At 33.0% G+C, this 26,760-nt stretch overlaps 2 protein-coding genes and 1 long non-coding RNA gene across 3 annotated transcripts; 2 read left to right on the top strand and 1 right to left on the bottom strand.

Moving 5' to 3' along the window:
• Nucleotides 1-895: 895 nt before the first annotated feature.
• LOC109339824 lies at nt 896-22,014 on the top strand. The gene is made up of 3 exons (XR_002106718.1): nt 896-907; nt 14,944-14,951; nt 21,241-22,014. It is a non-coding gene; the product is annotated as an uncharacterized LOC109339824 (long non-coding RNA).
• LOC109339822 (elongation factor 1-alpha-like) lies at nt 2,692-5,655 on the top strand. The gene is made up of 3 exons (XM_019577344.1): nt 2,692-2,825; nt 3,680-4,173; nt 4,441-5,655. Exons 2-3 carry the CDS (start codon nt 3,712-3,714, stop codon nt 5,329-5,331), a joined length of 1,353 nt encoding a protein of 450 aa, XP_019432889.1. The 5' UTR covers nt 2,692-2,825; nt 3,680-3,711; the 3' UTR covers nt 5,332-5,655.
• LOC109339823 (Golgi to ER traffic protein 4 homolog) lies at nt 15,822-26,024 on the bottom strand. The gene is made up of 12 exons (XM_019577346.1): nt 25,920-26,024; nt 24,983-25,062; nt 24,727-24,805; nt 22,367-22,448; nt 22,025-22,187; nt 20,760-20,850; nt 19,692-19,775; nt 19,389-19,435; nt 17,184-17,312; nt 16,728-16,812; nt 16,434-16,511; nt 15,822-16,114 (listed from the first exon to the last, which is right to left on the bottom strand). Exons 1-12 carry the CDS (start codon nt 25,965-25,967, stop codon nt 16,097-16,099), a joined length of 984 nt encoding a protein of 327 aa, XP_019432891.1. The 5' UTR covers nt 25,968-26,024; the 3' UTR covers nt 15,822-16,096.
• Nucleotides 26,025-26,760: the final 736 nt, after the last annotated feature.

The following is a 26,760-nucleotide window of genomic DNA, read 5'->3' as shown; positions in this document are numbered from 1 at the left end:
TTTTAGGGCCATTAATAAAAGAAGAGCACTTGATCTTGTTGACTATGAGAGTACGGAGAACATTGAGTTTTGGATTACTGAAGAAGAAGAAGAAGCTACATTGATTGATTACGATGAAATAGAGACCGGTCCAACCGTCACCCGACAACCATAACGGCCTCGTTTTGGCCAATAAGTCGTTCCCCATATGGGGCCGTTTTGGACCATAAATAATCCGATCCAACCGGGTTAGCTCGGGTTAACCCGTTATATTAAAACAAGCGGGCCAACTACCCCTTAAAAATTAAAACAATTTTTTTAAAATAAGCAAATAGAAAAAACCTAAAAACTAAAAGACTAAAAGTCTAAAACAGTAAAACCTAATTGGAGACAATGATACTTGGATGAATTAGAATATTTATTCTCTATATGAGATAGTTGTGTTTTGATTTTTAATTCTAATTATATAAGACTTAATCTTATTTGAAGCATTTTTGTTTTAATTTATATGTATATGCATTATGAAAAACATATATATTGATAAGTGTGTTAATTCATATTAACTTATTTTAATTAATTATATAATATGTAATTACATATAATATTATGACATTGTCCGGTTAAACCGGACGGTCTAACCGGTCAAACCGGTTAGAACCTGTACGAGACCTCTTCCGGGTTGATGTCCGGCTCGGGTTTCATAACACTGATATAAAGAGAGCTGAAGAAGAGAGATTGAAAAATCAAATATTAAATTTTTTTCTCCCTCTTATGTGATGAGAGCAAATAGGGTGGAAGAGAGTTAGAAACATTTCTTTCAATTCTTTTTCTCAATAAAAAATAATACAAAAATCTATGATGTTTTTTTTATCTCTCTACGGCTCTCTATAATAAAAAAATCGACTATATTTTTCATCTCTTTCTATCAGTGTCAATCTTAATATTTTATAGGTCAGATGCAAGAAAAAATGTGAGTCCCTAATTTAATTATATGAATGTTAAATATTAAAGTTTAAATAAAAGTGACGCCTTAAAATAAGTTGCCACGATAACAATGATGTAAAAACTATATCGGACCGGCCGATTCAACCGGAAAACTGGTGAATCAGTCTCCTAACCAGTACGGTACAGATGTTGAACCGGCCAAGTATTAAAACTGGTCAAAACATAAAAACTTAAAAACCCATAACCCTAAACCCTAAACCCTAAACCCTAAACTTAACATACCTACTTTCCGGTTGAATCGGCCGGTTTATACACATATTTTGTTTTTTGAAAAAAAAAACTTAAAAACCCATTACAATGTGACCCATCTTTCCAATCATTATTCAACACTTCAAGGCACATGCTTCCAAGACATACTTAGATTACACTTTTTGGTTCCTAACATTCGTGTGTAATCTCAGTGACATTTGTGTAATCTTGGAGTACTGTCTGAAGATAGGATTTGATGCAAAAATATAATATCGATATGAGACAACTTTGACTTCTTGGTGTTAAATGTTAAAACTCCAAATTTATTTACTTTGTAGAGTGAGTTGTGAACTTGTGTCATTTATTTATATTTTGCAGTTGTTAAGTGATACTTTTGTATTGATATATGTTTTTTAATTTAGACTTTGAATTTGTTAAAGACTTTTGTTTGTTTATGTGAATTTTGAGTAGATTATGAATATGAATTTTAAATTTGAGTATCTATCTATTTGAAATTTTTTATTATAGGTTTATATATATATATATATATATAAATATAAGTAGGTATGTCCGGTTTAACCGACATGCGATGTAATTATTGAACCACCGGTTGAACCACTATACCAGTACTCTGACCAATTTGATAACCGGTACAGTTTTAACAACACTCCATGATAAAATAATATGATGTTCATATTATATATGAAATAATTTAATTATATAACATTTTTATAATAAATTTTGAACAAGATCTTAAATTGTGAGAATATAAGGTGCATTTTCTTTTTAGGCTTGACTATTGTTACATATTGAATAGTTAGTCCAATATACTTTTGTATGGTCTTTGACATTAAATGATCTTATATTTTTTTACTCTAAGTTAGAACCTTATTTCTATTATACATAAACTACATAATAATATAAAAAACAATGATCACTATAACAAAAAAATTATTGAATGAGTTTATGTGTAAAATAATGATAATTAACAACCTAACAAATTTTAAAAAGAATAAAAATAATTACATATTTATCATATAGAAATAAAATTTGTTATATAAGTAAGTATAAAATTATTTGAAGTCCCTATTAATTATAAGCTATGTGATGCTCACTTGCCACACACACCCTCATGCCTCATGGGCCGTCCTCCTTTTATATCCAAAGGGAGCCTTGAAAATCTTCTTGATGAGCGATGACAATCTTCATTAAAATATGACATATACTGATTAGAAAGATAAAAGAATAAAATATGGATAACATATATAATTATGAAAATAAAGAAATTAATTATAAGAGCTGACACGTATGTTTATAAAACTGAAGATTGAAGAAGAGAAGAGAGAATTTCTTAGAGTTGACATTTGTAACTTGTTGCCCAAGTAAGCGTGTTCTGCAAGTAAAACCAGTCAATGATACAAATGAAAAAATATATTAACAATTTGGGTGCTTACTTCAAGAAAACATAATTCTAGTTTATAAATAACATAGTTTAACGACTTATTTGAGACAACATATCTTTGTTCCGCCTTACAACCCTTTTACGCTCTGGTGTCACTTCACAATTAGGGTTTTAGCACAACTTCTTCTGGGTTTGTTAGTTGGATACTTCAATTGTTGAACAATTATTGTTCTGGGTTCCACTTTGTTATGTTAGTTTTTTTCGTTCAGTTTCATTCTTTTATGCTCTATTGTTTTCAATTTATATCGTTAGTTATGATCAGCATTGTGTGAGTTTTTCATTTTTTTGTTTCTTGATGTTAATTTTGTTTTGATTTTTGTTCTATTGTTATCATATCATTAGTTTTGATCAGCATTGTTCTCTTTGTTTTTCGATATTTTGTTTCTAAATGTTTATTTTTGTTGATGTTAATTTAGCTTTCATTTTTGCAACAATCAGAGTTAATTTTGGTTTTGGGATTTGTATTCATGTTTGGTTTGAAAACTACTTGTATGAAAAATTGTTCATGATTTATTTTAGGATTTTTTTGTTTTGTTTACCAATAGATCTCTGCAATATTCATTTATGTATATGTTACATTTTGATGAAGAATGCTTGTCCTGAATACTCCATCTTCTGTAGTAGGCAGCATGTTTTTTTTTATGTTTTACATGATGTGTTTCGCTTTAGTAGCTTGATTTAGAAATCAGGGTCTTATGTTGATCACTTCAGTAATCTGAGTTCCTACTCCCATTTTGATAGTTTTATGTTTATAGCAGTTGGTGACTTCATTGATAAATGTGGATTTTGATTTTTTTTATATTACCAAGGGTATTCCCACCTTATGGGTAAGGGAATTAATCCATTTCTGGGTGTATGATTGCCCCTTCTAATAAGTGTCGCTCCTAGGAATCGAACCTTTGGTCTTTCCAAGGATCTAACATGGCCTTACCCCATTAGGCCAATGCCTAGTTGGTCATGGATTTTGAATTGTTTTCATGTATCAACAGTCTGTGTTAAAAGGATGATAGCTTTTGATAAAATTCTTGTGATTAATGTTTTCAGATCCTTGGTTTGAGGCTTTGAGCTAAGTCAAGATGGGAAAAGAAAAGGTTCACATTAACATTGTGGTCATTGGCCATGTGGACTCTGGGAAGTCGACTACCACGGGGCACTTGATCTACAAGTTAGGAGGTATTGACAAGCGTGTTATTGAGAGGTTTGAGAAGGAAGCTGCTGAGATGAACAAGAGGTCTTTCAAGTATGCTTGGGTGCTTGACAAGCTTAAGGCCGAGCGCGAAAGAGGAATCACAATTGACATTGCTCTCTGGAAGTTTGAGACCACGAAGTACTACTGCACTGTCATTGATGCTCCTGGACACAGGGATTTCATTAAGAACATGATCACTGGAACATCCCAAGCTGACTGTGCTGTTCTTATCATTGATTCCACCACTGGTGGTTTTGAGGCTGGTATTTCCAAGGATGGGCAGACTCGTGAGCATGCTCTTCTGGCTTTCACTCTTGGTGTGAGGCAGATGATTTGTTGCTGCAACAAGGCATATAATATTTACAAGTTTTAGGCTTTACTTCAGTATTTGTTATTGTTGGAACAAATGAGCCATCAATAGGGACATTTGGGTGTCAAATGAAAAAACCAAAGTCCCACATTTAGTGCACCGTCTTAGTTGATAGTCTGTTTGCACATTTTGGGCAGTATCATGGAATGTCTTTAAGAGAGCGACTTGGTCGTGACTCAACCAGTATTATATCTTCGGTATTAATATATTAATTAACTTTTTCATGTCTGCCTATTTTTGTAACAGATGGATGCCACTACTCCCAATTACTCCAAGGCTAGGTATGATGAAATTGTGAAGGAAGTCTCATCCTACTTGAAGAAGGTTGGGTACAACCCTGACAAGATTCCTTTCGTTCCAATCTCCGGATTTGAGGGAGACAACATGATTGAGAGGTCCACAAACCTTGACTGGTACAAAGGTCCTACCCTTCTTGAGGCCCTTGATCAAATTAATGAGCCGAAGAGGCCATCAGACAAGCCTCTCCGGTTACCCCTCCAGGATGTCTACAAGATTGGAGGAATTGGAACTGTGCCAGTGGGGCGTGTTGAAACTGGTATTTTGAAACCTGCAATGGTAGTTACTTTTGCACCATCTGGGTTAACAACTGAAGTCAAGTCTGTGGAGATGCATCATGAGGCCCTCCAAGAGGCCCTTCCTGGTGACAATGTTGGATTCAATGTTAAGAATGTTGCTGTCAAGGATCTCAAGCGTGGTTATGTTGCTTCAAACTCGAAGGATGATCCTGCTAAGGAGGCTGCAAACTTTATCTCTCAGGTTATCATAATGAATCACCCTGGTCAGATTGGAAATGGCTATGCCCCTGTTCTTGACTGTCACACCTCCCACATTGCTGTCAAGTTTGCTGAGCTAGTGACCAAGATCGACAGGCGATCTGGCAAGGAGCTCGAGAAGGAGCCCAAGTTTTTGAAGAATGGTGATGCTGGTTTAGTTAAGATGATTCCCACCAAGCCTATGGTGGTTGAAACTTTCTCCGAGTATCCTCCACTTGGTCGTTTCGCTGTGAGGGACATGCGCCAAACTGTGGCCGTGGGAGTTATCAAGAGTGTGGAGAAGAAGGACCCTTCTGGAGGAGGGAAGCTCACCAAGGCTGCACAGAAGAAGGTTGGAAAGTGAATCGTGCAGGATTCTGTGTCAGTTGAAGCCTATGGGTATGGTTACAATAATTTTTGGCATCTTTCAAATAGTACTTTCCTTTTGTATTTATGTAATTTGTCTATGGGACTTAGTGTCAAGTCTTCACCATCATCTAGTAATCTTTGTTCGCAGAACTGGGTACTTGATAGAAGGTGGCATGGCTTTATGTTTTTCGTTTCTTTTTAATAATGTACTATATTTTGATGTCTCTTTGTGTGAACATTTTTATAAGCTGTGGTGGGTTATAGGATTATTCTTACACTGCAGCTTTGGTTTTAATATCAACTGTACTATTTATGTGTTCATAATCTTTTGCTTATCTCAGTAGGATATTTGGTGCTGTGATGTCAACCTAAGGGATGTTAGTGGTCACATTCATGTGATATCTGTCTCAATAGAAGCCTGGTGAATTGAGAGTCAAATTTAATGTTTTAATTCATTAAGGATAGTGTCAACAAGGTAGTTAAAATCGAGATTTTACTTAAGATTGGAAGGGAAGTCAAAGATCGTAAAAATAAGATCGTAACATGACTCATAAGTTCCTACTTATTAATATATACATAAAAACTCATACATTTATATACATATATAATAGGTTAAATTATTAAATAAACTAATATTTAAAAGAATAAGATTAAGCGAGTAAAAAATTCATATATTATAACCCAATCCTTATTTTTTTGATATGCTAGCTAAATAAGATAAATTAGTAAAAAAACTAATATTTTAAAGAATAAAACTAAGTTGGTAAAAGAAACCCATATTACATCTCAATCCTTATTTTTTGATACGTTAGATTAATAAGATAAATTAACAAAAAAATCAGTATTTTAAAAAATAAAATTAAGATTGTAAAAAAAGCTTATATTAAAATCAAATCCTTATTTTCTGATATGCTAGCTAAATAGGATAAATTTGTAAAATAACAAATATTTTAAAGAATAAAACTAAGTTTGTAAAAAAAACTCATATTACATCCTAATCCTTATTTTTTGGTATTTTAGTTAAATAAGATAAATTAATAAAAGAATCAATATTTTAACAATAAAACTTAAATTGTAAAAAAACTTATATTAGAATTCAACCTTTTTTTTGTTGGTATATTAGCTAAATAGGATAAATTAGTAATATAACAAATATTTTTTAAAGAATATAACTAATATTATAAAAAAGCCCATATCCAAGCCCAATCCTTATTTTCCCTAGGGTTTCTAACTTTCATTTTAGCCATTTCTATTTCTCCCTTCATCTGAGACGGCTGCTATACTGGATCTCATGATGAGAACAAGTTTTATCTGTCTCCTTGCTCTTTGTCTTCGTGCTCCTTACATCTTGCTTCCTTTTCCTATCTTTCTACTTTCTTCCTACATCTTACAAATCAATACACCTGGATCGAGAGAGAAGGGAACAAAAAGAGGTGGAGAAGAGTGGGGGTCGATGGGATCGTCGATTCAACCGATTCTACGCTCAAACACGACGATCTCACACGATTTTATGGAGGCGTGCCCAGAACTGAGATCGAGCACGGGTTGGAGGTTGAAGATCGTAAGTTTGTACGATCTCACGAGTAGGATCGTGATTTTGACTACATTGAGTGCCAATAGGAAAAGCTTGAAAGTAGTGTTTTAAATTGATATCGCCACAGTATTGCAGTTGCGGTGACCGCCGCAACTGCATTACAACACAATTGTGATGTGACTCTTAATCAATGATGCGGCCACAACACAACCCTATCGTACCGTATTTGAACTACATTAGGCCGCATTGGACCACATGCATCAAATTTAAAAAAAGTTAATCACAAAATAATTCACAACGCAAATGCCACAATCCGCATGCCAACGACCGCAATGGTCATAATCGCAATAACCATAACTGTTACCGTGATTGCGACGGTTGAAAGTCATACTTGATACTGTGCTCACTTGGTACTTGTCTCATCACAATACTATTTAATGCATGGAAATTTCATTTGGTGAAATAAGTAATAACATCCCAGAAGTATGGAAATTTCATTTGGTCAAATGACATCCAAAAATTATGGAAAAATGCTTATTATCCAAAGCTGGCAAGGAGGATTTGATGAAAATACATAGCTCAAGCAATACCTTCCAACATCATTAGCCTCTTTAAAATGTCAGTATAGCTGCTTGAAAATGCCTGTTGGTACATGTCAAGCAATTGCAAGGGGTTTCTTAAAATCAGCCCTTAGGGCAAAGGATAAGAACTTATAATGACCTATTTGCAAATTAGTTTTTGAAGGAAAAGAGAAGGAATCAAAATGGGGAGACTTGAGAGCTATGAAATCTACTTGTAAGATGATACTCAAGTTTTTTCTTTTACTCTAAAAATCAACTCGGAAAAAAACCATAAGAATAAATTTTTTGGAGGGAATGATGAATGGAAATAATTTAAAGACTTTTATACCTGGTTTTCCAATAAAAGTTTTCATCTTATGGGTTTTTATCTACAATCCTAAGAGCATTTAAGAAAATACTTGAATCAATGATAAAAATCTGGAAAGGCAAGATGAAAGAAATTCATTATATGACTTGGGACTTCTGTGGCCCTGATTTTCACAACTTGGAGATGTTAAATTCAGCTATTCTAGCTAAACACTTCTCCAACACTGATTGTTCAAGGCTTCTTTGGGATAGGAAAAAGTTATGATGTGGTGGATACAATGGTTTCATAGTCAAGCAATAGTTGCTAAGAGTAATTTGGAAGCCCTATTTGATGAAATTTTGTAGTTGCCATTGAAGTAGAGAGTTGCATGAGAGATGAAGTGAGATGATAGAGTCCATATAAAGCATTTGTTAGTACAAAAAAAAGGTATGGGTGGTTACTTATTTCCTGTTGGTGCCAACAATTAAAATTCAGAAAAGGTAAGGGTCCTTAAAGTGTTGACATATGCGTTAGAGTAAATCACATTTTTCTTTTCTTTGTACCATATATCATATTTATGAGATTATTCTTATTATTATTTAATATGGTGTATTTCATTTATCATATTTATTTAAATATTTAATAAATATGATAAAGTCCTTTGGATAATATATGTCATATGTATTGATTGATGTTTATCAAATTAATTTGTTCCTAGTCAAATACTACAATTAATGTATACAAGTATATCACACTGAGAATAGTATGTGACATCCTGATATCTACATCTCATACATCACAAATATGAGATATAAAGCCTTCAAATATGTATATCTATTAAGAATAATGGTGTATTGGATTAGTCGGTCATAAGAACATTACTTGGATCATTATATGAGTATCATAAGCGATTCTCATAATTCACATGGCGGTTTGATACATTCAAACATCATCTTTAACGGGATGATAATAAAGACCCTCTCCAACTTGGATATATGACAAGCCATGTAGAAGGATGTGAGTGATATAAATGAAATTTGTCCCTCATATATAACATGAGTTATATATATGTGACCCTTGATTAAGTAAGACACTAAGATGCATGATCATGCTCAATTATTGACGAGACATGCTGAGAAAGACTACGAAGAGATCAAGAAACCATAGGTTACACTATAAGTGGGAGACATATCAAATGTCATGCGTGTAACTAAGATATTAGGAGAAAAAGATAGATTGGAGAGAATATTAGTTACTAAAAGGAAAGTTTTCACTCTAACAAAATAATTCTTTTCTTCCTCACTTTTTTAGACTATTACATAAAACAGACATTCTTTCTTTTCCATCAGACTCCTTCAACAACTATAAAGCATTAGATGCTCAAAACAAAACGACTGTGAAACATTAATGTTATTGTCAAAGAGAAAACCACGTTGAAAAGAAAACAAGTCTCAACAGATATTAATCGCAATAAAAATTTCCAACAAAGCTTCAGCTACTATATTAACATCTACTTTAATTATCTCATATATAAATAGTATTGTGGATGGAAAAAATACCCATTAGGAGAGTTAGCCCCACATACCTGTGGATGTTCTCGGCTCGGACAGGATTGCCTCCAGTGCAAAGATACATGTGGGAAACCAAAAAATATATATATATATAAATAGTCTCAAAATTAATTAACGAAGAACAAAAGATAGCACACGACATTACAAGAGAATAATTTAAAGCACACTCAAAGCTCTCGTTACGGAGATAAGTCTAAATAATATAGAAGTTAATGTTAATGTATTTTTATTATTTTTGGTTAAAAAATGCATCAACAGTTCTAACGCTATATTGTTTAAATATTCTTATATTATATTGTAACGAACCAAAAATAATAAAGAGGTATTGACTCGTATATTATTTAGATTTGTCTCCACAATATATCATATTTTGTTAACTTAATTACACTCATCACATTTTTTATTTAAAATATTACACTTATTTCTCTTACATGATGGGTAATCAGTGTAATGTATATATATAAATTAAGAGGTTTTTATGGGTGTAAAAAGAGAAGAGTGATTTATATAATTTCGCTAAAAAAAAAATAACCAAAAAAAAATGAAGAGTCCATAGTTTAAAAAATCACAAAATCATATTCCCCTCACATTCCAGTATTAAAAGGTGAGAGTAACCTAATTCTACCCTATTACATGCATAAAACCTCTTCATTAACCATTTCATGTGCCATTCCTAATTTGTGATATATATCTCAAAATCCATTCCATTGAACCATGTCAAGCCCAAAGAAGAGCCAAGGCCACAAAAAGATAGAGATGAAAAAAATAACCAAGAACAATAACCTACAAGTAACATTTGCAAAATGTCACAAATGACTTTTCAAAAAAGCTAGTGAACTTTCTACCGTTTGTGGTGTGGATATAGCTCTCATAGTTATATCACAAGGAGAAAACTTTTTTCTCATTTGGTCATCCTAATGTTACTGTAGTCATAGACTACTATCAAATGAAGGTCTCAACATAAAGCTAAGAAATATTGAATTTGATAGAAGCTCAACGTAGTGACAATGTGCGTGAGCTAAAGGATGAATTCACTCGAACAAATGTTGAGCTAGAGATGAAGAAGAAGCATAGCGACGAAAAGAGGTGCAAAAGCAGCTTTATTTGAGTACTCTTATTGAGGACATGAATTAAACAAAACTTGATGAGTTTAAGTTGGTTTTGGAGGTACTTAAGAAGAGTGTTCCTCAACTTGCAAAGTGCTGCATGTTATGTAAGATGCTTTTGCTAACCTATCTCCTCAGTTCTTTTGTTGGTGGATCCTCCTCAAATAACCCTATACTGCTTAATGAACCATCGTATCCACCACCACCTCAAGTATATCCTGTTACACTTCCACAAGTGATGCAAAACCTCCTCCAATGATGCCCACTCATTTGTTAATGCATTATTCAAGGTATAACAATATGGGAGGGTTTGGACCATAGTCATCACCTGATAAGTGGTTCTCTTTGGTATGGGCGTGGGTACAAAGTACGTGTACGTTACCCCATCAAATATCGATACGCTAAGAGTATATTCAGTAAGGTTTCTAGAGCTTTCTACACATTTGTTCCTAGTGCTACTTCTTGTAGGTTTGGATCAACTTTTGTTTCACCATAAGATAAATAGTCAAAGAGAAAAATATTTATTATTTATTGTAACCAGTATTGCCCAATAGCGGCTATGGCGGATAGCGATGGCATTTTTTGGGCTACCACTATTAGCCATTTGGGAAACCCCGTCAAATGGCCATGTCTACCTTTTGCTCGAAAAATCTGCTATGGCGGTGGCCATATCGGAAATTGTGGTATTTTGACTTTCTGGTTAGTATTTTTTGACAAATGGGTTGGGATGAGTTTTTTGGGCCCATGTATGGGTTAAAACTTAAAACCCTAAACACTTTCTATTTTTGTCTCTCTCTTCTCCTTGTTGCCTCTATCTCCAAACCGAATTTCTTTATTGTGTGTTGTTGTCGCCACCATTATCACCATTCATATGTTTGTTAACTCTTTTTCATGTCGTTTTCCTTTTCTCTGTTTTGCTTTCTCTCTTGTCTCTTGATTTCTCATATTTTTCCTCTATTTTTCATGATATTTTTTTAAATTCGTATTTTTACTTTCAAAATACTTTTTTTTTTGTTCAAATTACTTTCTTTTTGGTTTACATTTTTTTCCAATTTATTTTTTTCCACTTTGATTTATTTCTATTTACTTTTTTCGCAGTTTAATTTTTTTTCAATTTAATTTATATACAAATTTAAAATAATTGTTTAATAATAGCACAATGTATTAAAAAAAATAGGATAACAAAAAATATGAATATTTTTATTTCCTTCTAATTATTAATTATAACTAAATGATATATATTAATTATTAATTATCAGTATATAAAACGTGTTTAATAAAAAAACATTTCATCTAAATTTTACTAATTATAGAATGTCAAGCAAACTCCAACAATATTATAATTATCATATTGCAATTTTATCTAATGTATTGCAATTATCATATTGTAATTCTTCACTTAAATATATTATTTGTACTTTTGCAGTAGCTCTTCATATTGTCCAACCAATGTCAAGATCTTCAACTACTAAAAGATTGAGAGATGTTGGCCGTAAATATTGCACTTCACTAACAGAAAAAGACACAAATAATGTGATATGTATTTTTGCTCTATTATCTATATAGGAGAAATTACTATAAGGAAGAATCATTTGATGGAAAGGATGGACAATGTTAAGACATGTATTGAGTGTCCCAAGGAAGTTTGAGAAGAGCTTTGCACAATTTTGAATGAGAGACATCATAAGGATGTTGCAACATATCAGAGGGTGGTGCAAGATGTTAGGGATATATTGGGTGATAGTGATGTAGAGAGCGCACTCAGTGAAGGTCTTCAAGAAACAACACAGATAGCTAGTAGTGTTGCTGAGAGGAAGAAGAAAAACCATATAGATCTCTTTTTTAGAAAGCCAGAGACTGGAATTAAGAAAGAGAAGTTGCACCAAGCAAATATAAAGGAGGCAATAGACAAAAAAGTTGTGCGTCAGGTAAACCAATTCATAGCTCGATTTTAGTATCAAGCTCGCCTCCCTTTCCATTTGGTAAAGTTGGACAACATTCGTGAAATGCGTCAAGCTATCGGAAAGTTTGGACTAAATTTGCCACCTCCAACATACTATGTTATGAGAGTCTCTCTCCTAAAAATGGAAGTAAATTACACAGAAGACTTGATGAAGGATCATAAAGTATAGTGAGAAAGATTTGGATGCTCCACCATATATGACGCTTGGACTGATAGGAAACAACGATGTATTATTAATTTTCTAGTGATTTGACTGCAGGGACAATGTTCATCAAGTCTATAGATGGGTCTGATTTGTAAAAATCGACGATAAAATATTTGAGTTGCTTGATGTTGTTGTGGAGGAAGTTGGAGAGGGAAATGTTATGCAAGTTATAACAGACAATGGGAGCACTAGCTGGTAAGATGTTGGAAATGAAAAAATCAAGAATTTATTGGACCCCATGTGCAACACATTGCATAGATTTGTCTGACCTTTCCATCGAATGATTCTTCAATCTAGTAATTCTTCCGCTTGACATCATCCTTTCTATCTTTGGAAATACTTTATGAGGAGAAGACAAATTTGAGGAAGATGTTTGTCTTAGATGAGTGGACAACAAACAAATTGTCCAGAGAAATCAAAGGAAAGGAGACAACAAAAATTGTGCTCATGCCAAACTTTTGGAAGAATGTAGCATAACAATGAAGGTTATAGGACCTCTTATAAGTGTTTCAGCTTGTGGATAGTGAGAAGAATGTAACCATGAGTTATATTTATGAAGCTATGGGTAAGGCTGAGGAGACCATTATAAAGGCATTCAATGAGAATGAGAACAAATTCAAGGATGTCTTTAAGATTATTGATGAAAGATGGAATTGTCAGCTTCATCGCCCATTACATGTAGCTAGTCACATGCTAAATCCGGAATATGATTATGCAAATCGAAGCATGGAATTTCACCCTGAGGTTATAGGTGGGTGCATGCTTGCCTTCATAACTTTGCACCCAATACACAAACAGAATTCATGATTTTGAAGGAGATGCAAATATATAAAAATACTAGTGGAATGTTTAGATCATCCACAACTATAGCCATGAGGACATAAATGACACTAGGTAAGAAATAAAATATCTTTGGCTTTACAAAATATGTTGTTATATTTAAGTCAATTGCTTAACAAAATATATTTGCCTTTGTAGTTGTATGGTAGATAATGTTTGGTGCATCAACCCCAAATTTGTAACAATTAGCTATAAGAATCTTGTCTTTGACTTGTAGTGCATCGAGATGTGAACACAATTGGAGTGTTATTGAACAAGTAATTATTTACTTACTTTCATTTTGGTTTACCTTAAAAAAATTATAAGTGTATCATCTTAGTTATTTATTGGAATGTTGCAGATTCATACCAAGATAAGGAATAAGCTTGATATTAAAAGAATGCATAACTTGGTCTATGTTAAATACAATCAAGTATTGAAGTGGAGTTATAACATCAAGAATGAAGTTGATCCAATCTTCCTTAATGATATTGATGAATGTAATGAGTGGCTTGTTGGGGAGATGGATAGAGATGATGATAAAGGTGGAAATGAGAGGGCTTTTGAGGATGATGATAATGATGATATGGAATGGGATTTTGTTTATAGGGCTTTAGGGATTGGGAAGCCTAGAATGAATACAAGGCGTCAAAAAATAAAGAACCCTGTACTTATACGTTCAAGAGGAAATTCTAAGAAAGTTAAGGGTGGTTCTTCATCATCTAAAAAGGGAAAGAGAAAGTAGTTGAAGAAGTAGATGAAGAAATGGAACATAGACAAAGTGAAGAGGAAGCTGCAACTTTTGAACGTAATGACTCGGATGAAGAAGACATTAAGATATGTTGCTGAGTTTGTTGTTGTGGAGAAGGATGTAGGGGAGGAGGAATATATTTAGAAGATTAAATCTTTTGCATTTTATAGACTTGTTAGTATTGTTTATTTTACTTTTTAGTGATCTTATGAAGTTATGAGACATTGATACTTAATGTTTTTTATAAACTTTATGTTATTGTTTGACTTTTGTGTTATTGTATTATTATTTTATTTTTCCTATTATGTTATATTTTTATCTATTTTTTTGTTGACCGCCATGATGATATCCGCTATTTGCCTGCAACGCCATCCACAACGTCTTGATGGTTGAATTTTGGCAACTATTGTGGGCCGTCTTCCGCCATGGACAACACTGGTTGTAACTCATTCATGTAAGGGAGTGTACATTACCAATTATTATTCTTTTCTTTTAGTTAAACCATAGGTAAAAACATGATTCACTCCTTAAAGGGAACTAGTTTGTAAAAGAACCACAAATTGGTACATTCATGGTTCTCTACCAAAACGAGAGAATTATGTTTGATTTAGACATCTGGGTGGACTATTTTGATCTTTTTAAGAGCATCTCCATCAAGTAGTTCTTATTGAAAGTATACTCTTCGTTCATTGTTTTTCGTAAGAATACTCCTTGTACAAGAGCATTATTGTGCTTATTCTTATCAAACAATGGACCCGAATGATATAAAAGAGGAGAAAGAAATCATGTAGGGTAGTTTGTAATATCTAAATAAGAATAAGAATGATTTTTGTTATGGTAGGAAATATATATTATCCTTAATTTATGGGAATGTGTAATAATTATAAAATAATGTGTAGGTATAATGAAATTCTTATTTAGGAATGGAGTTGAAGTTGCTCAAAGATCTTCTCTAGAAGATGCTCCTCCATTTTCAATTTTTTTCTCCTTTAATTTCCATTCAACATAGTCTGAGATTATTTTTTTTGTTTTTTATGTAACTAGGATGTATCGTATGAAGTATATCTCTACTTGTATGAATCAAATAAATGTCATTTTTTGTTTAAACATGAAGATCTATTTAAAAATCAAATCTAATGAAGGCCTATACATTCTTCATATGAATCTTGCGAGGTCTTTCAAATTATCAAGCACAAATAATCTCTCTCTCTCTCTCTATATATATATATATATGTGTGTGATGAAGCCATGTTTGCTAAATACAACCATAACTTAAGAAATAATTCAAATCTTGAATTATACAGTAATACGCACAAATATTATTCTTTAATTTATGGTGCAAATGTAAATTTTTCATGTATAGATAAATAAAAGTGTTACAATAATGTAAATCATTGACTTTGGAAAAACCAAATAATTTGTTTGAAAGAATGAACATAATAATTTTTTTGCTTACCAACCTCAACACTTTGAATTCAACTCAAATCTTCATAAAAAGGTTTGCATAAATTAATTTAAAACTCTCCTGAATTTACTCGTAGAGACAAGTCAAACTGTCAAAGTAAGACAATTTTTTTCTAGAATCCCCTTCAATCTATTTAATTAATAGCACACAAATAAGGGGTTGCATACATTCCAACTATCAACTAGGAAATAAAACAAACTTAAATGTAATCAATCACCAATGCATAGTTTTTGCTGCAAAAACTCTTAGATATGCAAAATTGTGGGTCTAGCATTTACAGCAAATTTATCAAAGTAAAACATAGTCAAGAGATTACACAAAAGCTATTGTTTACTGGTAAATGAATTTTCTCAATCTTAAACATAAAAAATTGTATTATGATTATATAAATCTTTTATATAATTAATTTATAACTATTTTACAACAATAGGTAATCCTTCCATGGGATAGAAGTTGTTTTTGCACGATAATAAATATCTTTACTCAACCCCCATCATCTGCATAATAAGAAATTAAGATTAGTGTTCAGCTTTTAATTATTCCTTCAATGCACTATATTGGCTACCCTTGGGCTATATAATTCTATAATCAAACTATGGACTATGTGATAACCCAAAAAAATCTATGGACTATGCTTAGTGGTGAACAAAAATAAATAATAAACTTGATCGGTATAAGAAGTGACTCGAGTGAGAAAATTTATTATTGTGAAAAATGAGAATAATTAATATAAACTATTGAATCTTATTTGAATGTGATTTTGCAAGTGCCGAGGTGTTCAATATCAGATTATTTGAAACAAGTATTGATTGTTACCTTGAATATATCTCCAAACATTCCCATGGGGTTCCTTCGCTGTACTCCATAGAACTTCTCTGCAATATCATCTAGCATCTACACCATAGTTTTTCATGTCAAAGACTGCATGTTATTTTCTTACTTTAAGGCGTTGAGCCCCGAGAGAGACCATCAAATAAGAATAAGATCAAATGACCGGTCGAATTTTGCATAGAATCATACACCACGATTATGCGGATATATTTGTTAACTGTGCTACAACCAGCTACAAAGGGTGGTAGGGGACATGTAAAACTTGGTGAGTCAGCTTACCTCACTGAATGAAGGCTCCCTATCAATACTTGACTTAAAATTTGCTCTCAGCATATTAAAAAGAGGCAAAGCATCTCTCTCCATCCTGCATCAAAGAGGAAATTGAAAACGTAAAAAATCGCTAGCAAAACAGATTTTCATTGCAGTTCATCACTCCATACCATAATTTATACGTTTATAATTTCATCTATTACAGACTACAGGCACTTGCTTAGCTTGTTTTGTTTAAAGAATGGAGCCATATAACACAGTCACCATGCTTTATATAAGTGATGTAAATTATCAAAGTGCTTTTGTTTGGCAATAGATTAAATTCAGGAGCTGTTTATCAGTTTTCCCCGAATTTTAGTGATCCCAATTCCTTCAATTTGATGTCATGCAAAGTATCCCTTCTCTATGTCTGGACTTAGAACATAAATTAATCAATTAATTAATAAAACAATGTAAATAGCTTACGTTTGCAAAAGATAATCGATGAACTGCGTCAATTCTGTCTGAGGAAACTCAACCTCTGTGGACTCAGTTTGCTTCTTCATCTCATCCATTAGTTTGTTAGCATCTCTAAGATTACCATAAGATAAATACCTGTCATACAAGAAATGAATGACTTTTGAGTTAGAAACTGATAGGAACTGGAAAACTGGAAAATACCAAGTAATATTGAACCAAATTGGAGCCTAGCTCCTTACAATTGATGTAATTCCCCTACTAACCCAAATATGCAGAGAAAATAACAGCACGTGGACCAGAAAAGGTGCAGAAAATAGTAACCAGTAACAAGGTAACAGAAAACTGAAAAAAAAAAGATATAGGAATTTTCACTAAGGGCTTGTTTGTGAGTTTGGTTTTGGAGGGGAATAAAGGTGAAAGGAAGGCTAAAGAGTCATCTAACAAGTGTATTTCATAGCTCCCAAGTCTTTCTCTTCCTTTCGTTACCCTTTAAAAACCGACTCGCAAACAGATCCTAAGATAGTTAACAATCCTCCCTGGGCCAAGACCTCCCCCACTTCAACTACAATTCTCAGATTCCACCTCAGCATCCCTGATTCCTCTCATTTAATCTTCCACCATCCTGCACTCCGATATAACAGAATCATTCCCTCCAGTCATCGGATGTCCAGGGGTCCATTTCATTATGTCCTTCCCTCCCTTTTCTCACTGAATTTTCTTCTCTCATATACACTAGTAGCCTTTCCCACATTAAGCCCATCACTTTCAGCCCACCTTTATATTTTCTTTTCCTACTCTTATACACATGGGTCAACGACGCATCAAACACCATGTTGGTATATATGCAGAATTACCAGTGACAGGCATTAACCGAAGAAAGCAAAGATTGTAAATGCAAGATCAGAAGTACATCAACATTGTTGAAAAGAGTGGATGGATGTCATTTACTCATCAACTGTCATCAAGGATGACCACTTATCATTGGGTAATGATTAAGCATCCATGATATTAATCTATGACAAATGAAAAATATTCTCATTGTTCATAACCTAGACAGCAAATCATAGAGGTTAGTATATGACTGATTCTATTCTCTTATTCTTTTGAAGCAACTTTTTGATTGATAATACTGGTAGAATAGTAGGACTAGTATTGTAATGTACTACAGTTGTGACAGTAAGGCTGCATACATCTAACCTCCTGGGACCTCACTAGGTGGGAGCTTGTGCATAGGGGTGGCAAAAAAAATTCATAATCCATCCAAATCCAAGAAAATTAAATTCATCCATTAGAGCTAAACCTAATGGATTTAAATGGATATAATCCAATGGTAACTTTAGTAATGGATGAATTTAAATTCATCCATTATAACCAATCCATCCAAAAAACAAACATTCAAAAATTGTATATTTGTTTTCCAATTTCATTCATTGTCTCAACTCTCACGTAGAACCTCAAACGTCACATGCTTGACTAATATTGCAATTTTTTTAAGTTAAAAAAAAACACTTAAAAAATTAAAAACACTTTCAGAAAAATAATTTTTAAAACTGTTTTTTTCTTACAAAAATGGATTTTAAAAAATGTTTTATTGAAATAGTGGTTTTTAAAACAAAAATGTTCTTCAAAAGTTTTCTTAGTTTCAATAATAAAAAAATCAAATGGATTGGATATATATTCATCCAAATCCATGAAAATGGAGTCATGGATGGATTGTAATTCATCCATTAAGTTTAGATATGGATAAATTGGATAATTTAAAATATGATTTAAATGGATTTATATAGATTGATGGATGACTTTCTATCCATCCATTAGGATTCAAATCTAAAACCATCCATTTGCCATCCATACTCGTGCAGTAGGCCACTATAAAGAAATATAATACTTCTATCGCATAATCCCTAGAACTTCAAGTTCATTGAAAGTGTTTGTTTTGACAATGAAAACTAAGATGGTAAGACAAACTCCAGTACAAAAGTAGTGTTTAACGCAAGTCAAAATGCATCACAACCAAAACTTTATACTGAGAGTATGCACATACAGTTGAATCCAATGTTCAAGAAGTTACATAGTAAACTCAATGGAGTAAAATGGGTTATTAAGTATCATAAGCAAGCATCCCGAATATCCAGAAGTGGAAAATTAATAAAAACAATGGCAGAGAATTTCAAAGTGACTATCTAGTTCTTAAATGCTTTTAAGGTTTACCTCAAAATGGCTCTAGCAATGGCCAAATCATCTTCACCAGGATAACACTAAGCATGTATAAAAACAAAAACAAAAAGTCAATATTAGTAGAACCTTCAAGAAATTAGGCCAAAACTACAAAAGGAATGCCCAAGTCAACTCATTTGAAATAGTTCTAGAAACACCCAATAATTAAATCAAGCATCAAAGCTGAACCAAGTTTTGGCAGAAGAAGGACACAGTTGTTTGGCACACTTCGACTGAGTTGTCTGAAGTTGAACCAAACAACAAGGAATAAAAATGTGAATATGTGATGAGACTGACCTTTTCCATAAAGTTGACTAGAGCAGAAGCAAACTTCATTGGATTATTTCCTCTCACAAAATGATAAGTTACTTTAGCCATATCCTACAAGTAAAAAGTGTACTGATAATCACTCAACAACAAAAAGTCATAAGAGTTTCAAGAGTAAGTGAGGCTTTTATAGCTTAAAGGCATTTCCATATGAGTGGAATAACTCATAAACATGAACTGCTCCAAAAATCAATGCATTTATAGATTAAGGGGCCTTGCCAGCAATTAGTAGCTATTATCTACAGATTTAAATTCTGCAGTTAAATGCAGTAGCCTGAAACAGATTCATACTTGTGGTTCAAAACAGCAACTTATGAAACTCTAGGTAGGTACAGCTACAGCAATAATCATGCACTTATAGTCTAGTTAAAACTTCTAATTGTCATAAATGTGGCTATTAGACAACAACTGAGACGCAAAGCATGCCCGTCCTTAGCAAAGAGTTTGCATTTACCAAGGAAATGAAGCTACTTACGGATGCATCTAGAATAAGCAATATCATTGAACATACTTTATATTCCTGATGGAATAAACTCTGTTATGTAGGGAAAACCTTTATCTTTGAGCATGAAATCATGTCTCTGACTCCAAAGATGATGCTTTATTTTAGTTATCTTCCAAGTTAGAAATGGGCTGTATTTGGCATTAAGTTTAAGTTATTGTCTGTTATTAGGATTTGTTTTAATGTCCAAGAGTCCAGGTTTCGCTTAAAGGTTCAGTTAGATAAAGTATCTGCCTCATTGTCTCGGGAATGATTTAAATAGTTGTTGGACTACTTCTCTCATTGGCAATTGGTTTGAAAAGTCCGAATCCTACAGAACTACCATTTGAACCATGCCATGCGTTTTTAGTGATAGCTTATTCAGAAATCCCAATGTCATGCCCCTATGTCAGGAATTTAATAACACTAAGAACAATAGATTAGGTTAAAGTATCATGCATCATTCTCTCCCTCTAAGATATACTAACAGGAAATACAAAATACATATTCAGATAAGCACCAATCATGGTATAGTTGAAGCCTCATATCAAACCTACCACCTCAGGGGATTCAGAATAAGTGTACTCAGCTAGCATAATGTGCAGTTCTGGAGATCCATAACCATTTGCTGCAAATTCTGCAGACCACCTAAAAATAATAACATCGAATCAGGAATATAATCAGTCCAGATAAGGCAATCGACAAGCATATATAAAACTATGCTGTGACATATATTCATATGAATAACCCTGCAATTTGAAAGTTCAATAAGATTGGAGGGTGTCATGGGTATTGAATTAGAAACCTTGTTTAATTAGGTACAGTTAAATAATTTACCTTACATAGAACAAAAAGGAAAAGAAAAAGCAAGGATCAGACCACCCACGTTAAATCACAACATCCTAATGTTCCTAGAAGATGACTCAACAGAACATTGAAACATTAAATAGGGCTCAGTTATTTTCACCATCTGTACCCTAGTACAATGCAACGGGAAGAGATAAGAATATTGTCACCTCACCATCACCAATAGTATAGACCTTGGTTTCTTTTTTTGGTACTACCAAGGGTATACCCTCACCCTTTTGGGTAAGCAACTAATTCCTTTCGGAGTGCGTGGCTGCCCATTCCAACAAACGTCGCTCCCAGGAATCAAACCTTGACCTTTTAGTCAATTCCTAGCATACCTATTGAATCACCCTATCGATCAACCAAGAAATAAAAATCTGCACAGTATATTACACTCCATTCATGCGCACTATATAGTAGAAATATTGAGTAGGGGAGATGGATAAGTGGCTCGAAGGAGAATCAAGCCTCCAAAATCATCATCAAACATTCACACCAAGTCTTGAAGACTTGAGCAATACGCTTGTTAGCAAAACATAGACTCTTTAATTCTACTATCTACTAAAACAACAAGAGCTAGTCACCAAAACTTGGTCTGAGGACCTACGCACACCCGGCATTGAAAAGAGAGCCTTCTTAGTAGAAGAATGAAAAATGGAGAAAATAAATAGGAATCCGTGCTCAATGACATGAAGACTAGATAGTACGAAATTATTGATACTTCTATGATAGAATTGGTGCTCAGTGATAAATATTAAGAAAGATTATTTTGGAGCTTCTATAGTCAAAGCAACATTAAAACATTAATCTCTGTGTAAATTGAAGACTCATGCATATGTAACATAAACTAACACAACAGTATCTTTTATAGAATACATGTTAAACTTTGGTAAGTCACTTTGCTTAATAAAGGGGATTACTCTGTAACTGCAAAACAAAATCATGAATACATTTCAACTTCGTGATGTCTCACCTAATAGCAGCTTTTAAGAATGAGGAACAGCCTTCCGCACGGATCTTTGCAGCTCCAAGGGCTTCAGATACCTGCTGTATGTCATCATCATCGTCCCCCAAGTGGTTCAAGTGTTGCGGCAGTGGGACCCGAGGAAATGCTTCATAGATTTTCTCAAGACGGTCTACAATATGTATTTTTAGAAATAAAGAACAAAATTCCACTATGGACTAAACTGGAGAAAATAAAACCAAGTGGTCCAAACTGATCGAGGAGACTTGACAAGCAATTTATAAAGCTCCACAAATAGAAAAGGCAAATAAACTAATGTTAACAATAAAAGTTTATAAGATAAGAGCGCACCAAGAGTTTCACTATCATAAGGAATTTTCCCCTTCCGTAATGTCTCCACAAATAATAAAGCAAGCTCTGCTCCACAGGTAACCTATGATAAAGAAAAATAAAGGAGCTTCATTATAAACTTGGCTGTTGATCAAATTTCAATATTATCATCAGATGTGTAAAGACAGACATTTTAAAATGGTTTCTGATCCTCCAACCATATATTTCCTATCTCTCTTAATGAATTATTCTTTTTAAAAGAAAACCTTAAATAGTAATACGTTCAGAAAAGCTATATCATTAAAAATGCAGTTCACACCACAGCTAACAAGTAATTCAGGAGGTTTATACTGACATCCAATTTTGATTGAGGAGAAAACTAAGTATACAGCCCTATTTATAAAGAACACTGAAGTGATAAGATGTGAATGTGGGATCACCAAAAAAATAGACAATAGCAAACTTATGCTGAAATCGAGTCAATAGTGGACCAGACACAAGAAAGGAATCAGAACCTCAGGTACAGCTATAAATGCATACATTTTGATAAACAAAACATATAAATTGAATTTTCGACAATTACTATTAGGAGGATGGACTAGGAATGTATATTTTTAATAATTTGGCTTATTGGCCTAACTCCACTGAAAAGGTAGCTCATAGAGGGCTGATTGTCCAAGTTATTATAAATGGCTCTTGACTCATTCTCAACTGATGTGGGGCATCAATAACTTGACACACCCTGTCATGCCCAAGAATGACCCATCTGAAGCATGGAACTTTGCAGGAATGAACATCTAAGGGTGGCCCAACATCGAGGTTGGCTCTGATACGATGTTAGAATGATTGGGTCAAACTCTGCCACAAAACCTAGCTCACATGGGGATGATTGCCCAAGTTATTATAAATAGATCTTGACTCATATTTTCAATCGGCGTGGGACTTCATTAACTTAATAGGCGTAAATCGTAATATATAATTTGAAATTTCTAAAATTAGCACTAGACAATTCTTTTTGCTCTTTAATTTATGATTTATACATTAAAACTTATTTAATACACATTAGCAAGTAAAAGTGGAGGGGATGGAACTCATAATCACTTCATATTTATAAGATTAATAAAATTATAATCATATACTTTATAATACATCCATGATACTACTGTAAATATATTTTTCTACACCATTCTACTAATTGTCAGTCGTATCTGAATCACCCATGACCACAAAAGAGCAGAGCTGACAATTGAATGAACATTGCAGACCATTTTGTTTATTGTCGTTTGCTTATAGTATTGAGTACCAAGTGCTCGTCTTTTACAAAAAAATTAAGTTCTTCATAGCAGCAGCCACTCCATGATCCGCTATGTCATAGTAGCAGTTTTGGGGGTGACCACTATGCACCACTTTCCGTTATTAATAGTATTGCTTATTATTAATTACAGCATTGCTTCTCTAAAAAATTACAGTAATTAATTATTAGAGTACAAACTTTTAAAAGAATACAAAACAACCAAGCCTTAATCCCACTAGGTGGGGTCGGGTACATGGATCGAATGCCACCGTAATACTCTACCATAAATCATATTCATTGACAAAACACTGATCTCTAAAAGAATCCCTAATTTTAATAGAATTAGCTTCATTTTAAGTCCACCGGGATTGCTTTTAGGTGTTCTAGTATGTTTTTTACATTAACTGTTATAATACTTTTCCTAACTATAGAGGAAGTTTTTATATGCATTAAACCTCATATGCAATGCATCACCTGAGACAGTTATAATTGTCCTGTGCAATTTCATTTCCAATATGCACACTTTAGTATTCAAGAAAATATTTTGTTTTTAATGGAAGAGGAAAACTTGTTAGTCAAGGAAAAAATACTTAATAGAAGAGGAAAACTTGTTAGTCAAGGAAAAAATACTTAATAGAAGAGGAAAACTCTCTGATCCTAAATACCAGAAAGAATTAAATAGGTATATGGAAAAGAAAAATAATCAAAACTGCATCAAACCTATCCAGTTTCTCTGCATATAAAAAAAAAGGAAACTCCCATTAAACAACCTAGAGCATAGCACTAGAGATGCTACAAACAGAGCTCTATCCTGAAGCAAATCTAGAGGGGGAAAGGCGCCCACTAGAGACAGAAAAAAGATATAGCTATTCAAGCAATCACGCATTAAAAAACACCCATTTGTTTGCTCATCAGCCTCATCTAAGCATGTGTTATTCCGGAGAAAAAGGGTATCAAGTAGCAAGGTCTAGTACTCATCCAATACACCCACAAAGCAACAACCAAATAGTTAACCCCATATGCCTGAGTGAAAATAATAAAATGATAAAGTTATATCTAGAAAAACACCAAATAGAAAATGTATAACCTGCCCATGTGCCAACTGAATGCGTGCTCCTGATTGTAGTATATCTAAAGCTTCAGAGAACCTCTGTGCAGATACATATCTACAGAAAATTGTGTAAGCATCATCAAAATCTAAAACTTAAATCTAAAGCTTGTGCATATTTTATTCTGAGGTTCATACGACTTCTACAAGTACAGATCTAAATGGAATAATTAAGCAGATAAATTGAAGAAGAAATTTATTGAAATAATAAGTAACCGTAAGAAATTTATTGAACCTGGCAGTAATAGACTTGTACATTTGTTGAGCTCCATAGTAATTACCCGCACTTACAACCTTCTCTAGCTTATCAATGTTCTGCATTACACGGCATAGAAAACAGTAAAGTTCGACAAATACAAAGTTTCAAGAGACATTAAAAACTGACCACATGTAGCAGAGGCATGCAACTCAAAATTTATGCATATCACAAAACTCTCAAATATTTAATATAAAACATCTCAGAAACAAATGAACTCCATTCTAAGATTCAAATGTCTAATCAGAATCTCAAACCGTATAAGAAAATCATACATACGAACAAACACAAAATCTTCCTCACTGAAGCAAAATGCATAACTTCAAATTAACCATTTTAGTTAGTAGTTAGAATTTATAGCTTTTCTTAATTGAACAGAAATCAACAGAAACTAGAAAAAACAATCTAAATATTCCCCCTCCAAAATCAATCCATCAAGGTCACAGATACCCCAAAACAGAGTCTTAGATAACATAATATAAACAATTCAAGAAAACCCCATGTCAAGTATGAACCGTGATTCCATTTACAAACCCATAAAAAAAATTAAACTTTTATTAGAATAAAATAAACCCCATAATCAAAATATTATCTTTTAGCTAAGCCACTTTTGGGTGCTAAAGAAAAACCATTTACCAACAAGGCATTAGTCTAGTCATGTAAGGTGACATTAGGTCGATAAATCAAAAGGTCAATGATACGTTTCCTATGAGCTGCACTTATTTGACAGACAATCACACAATCCGAGAGATATTAATTCTTACTCTTAGGATTAGAGGATATCATTGGTTATGCAGACAAAAACCATTCCCTTCAGAATGAAAAGTTCAAAAAGATATGAAAAATAAATGGTGGGATTGGTGAATAACATTGAATGAAGAGAGAAAAATGTGATTCATAATCACGATAGTAGTACCTGTTGAGCAGGAGGGAGTGTAGCTCTCTTGGCTCTCTCATTCGACATGTTGCCTTTAGATGTGTGATCTTGACTCCCAAAGTAAACTTGATGCTTTTGCAATTCTCAAATATTTGGGAAAACTTTTCTAGGTGATTTTACCTCTTTTCCCATTAATATTAATTTTTATTTCCTGGGGAAATATAACAGGGTGATTTAATTTTCAAATATTCCAATATTGTCATTATTATTTTCTGGATCAGATATATGTTATCAATCATTTATTTTCTTAAATTCAATGGAATATACCAGGTGACTAAGTGAAATAAATGATAAAATGAGAAAAAAAAAATCTTAAATAACTTTTAAGTTTCATCAATCTGGTCCATTGAATTTAAGAAAATGAATGACTGAGATTAAGTATAACTTAATTTAGGTTTAACATATCTCTTCTCTTGTTTCTTATCTTTTATTTATTTATTCATATATCTTTGAGATATATTTCTATAATATTATGTCTAACAATTTATATTTATATGTAGATTATATTTTATTATTTTTATAAAATTTAATTTATGATTGTTATTCATAATAAAATTTATATATTTATAATATTAGTTTATTGGGGGTTGTTATGAGTCTCAGACGATGAAGGGATCAGTGATAAACGGAAATAAAGAGTAGACACCAGACACTAATAGGACTACTTAACGTTGGTGAATATGCAAAAAAAATTTTTTATAGATATAGAAAACATAAAGCAATATATAGAAAGCTTAAAAGAATAACTAGAGCGTGATACAACCAACTAAACTAAGATGTGTAGAAATATTAAAAATTTAAAACATTAAAAGCAGAATGT

The sequence above is a fragment of the Lupinus angustifolius genome, unplaced genomic scaffold (genome assembly GCF_001865875.1).
Source record: "Lupinus angustifolius cultivar Tanjil unplaced genomic scaffold, LupAngTanjil_v1.0 Scaffold_114_14, whole genome shotgun sequence".
Lineage (NCBI taxonomy): Eukaryota > Viridiplantae > Streptophyta > Magnoliopsida > Fabales > Fabaceae > Lupinus > Lupinus angustifolius.
The sequence above is the reverse complement of the archived record's forward strand: the minus strand, read 5'-3'. Positions and strand labels throughout refer to the sequence as shown.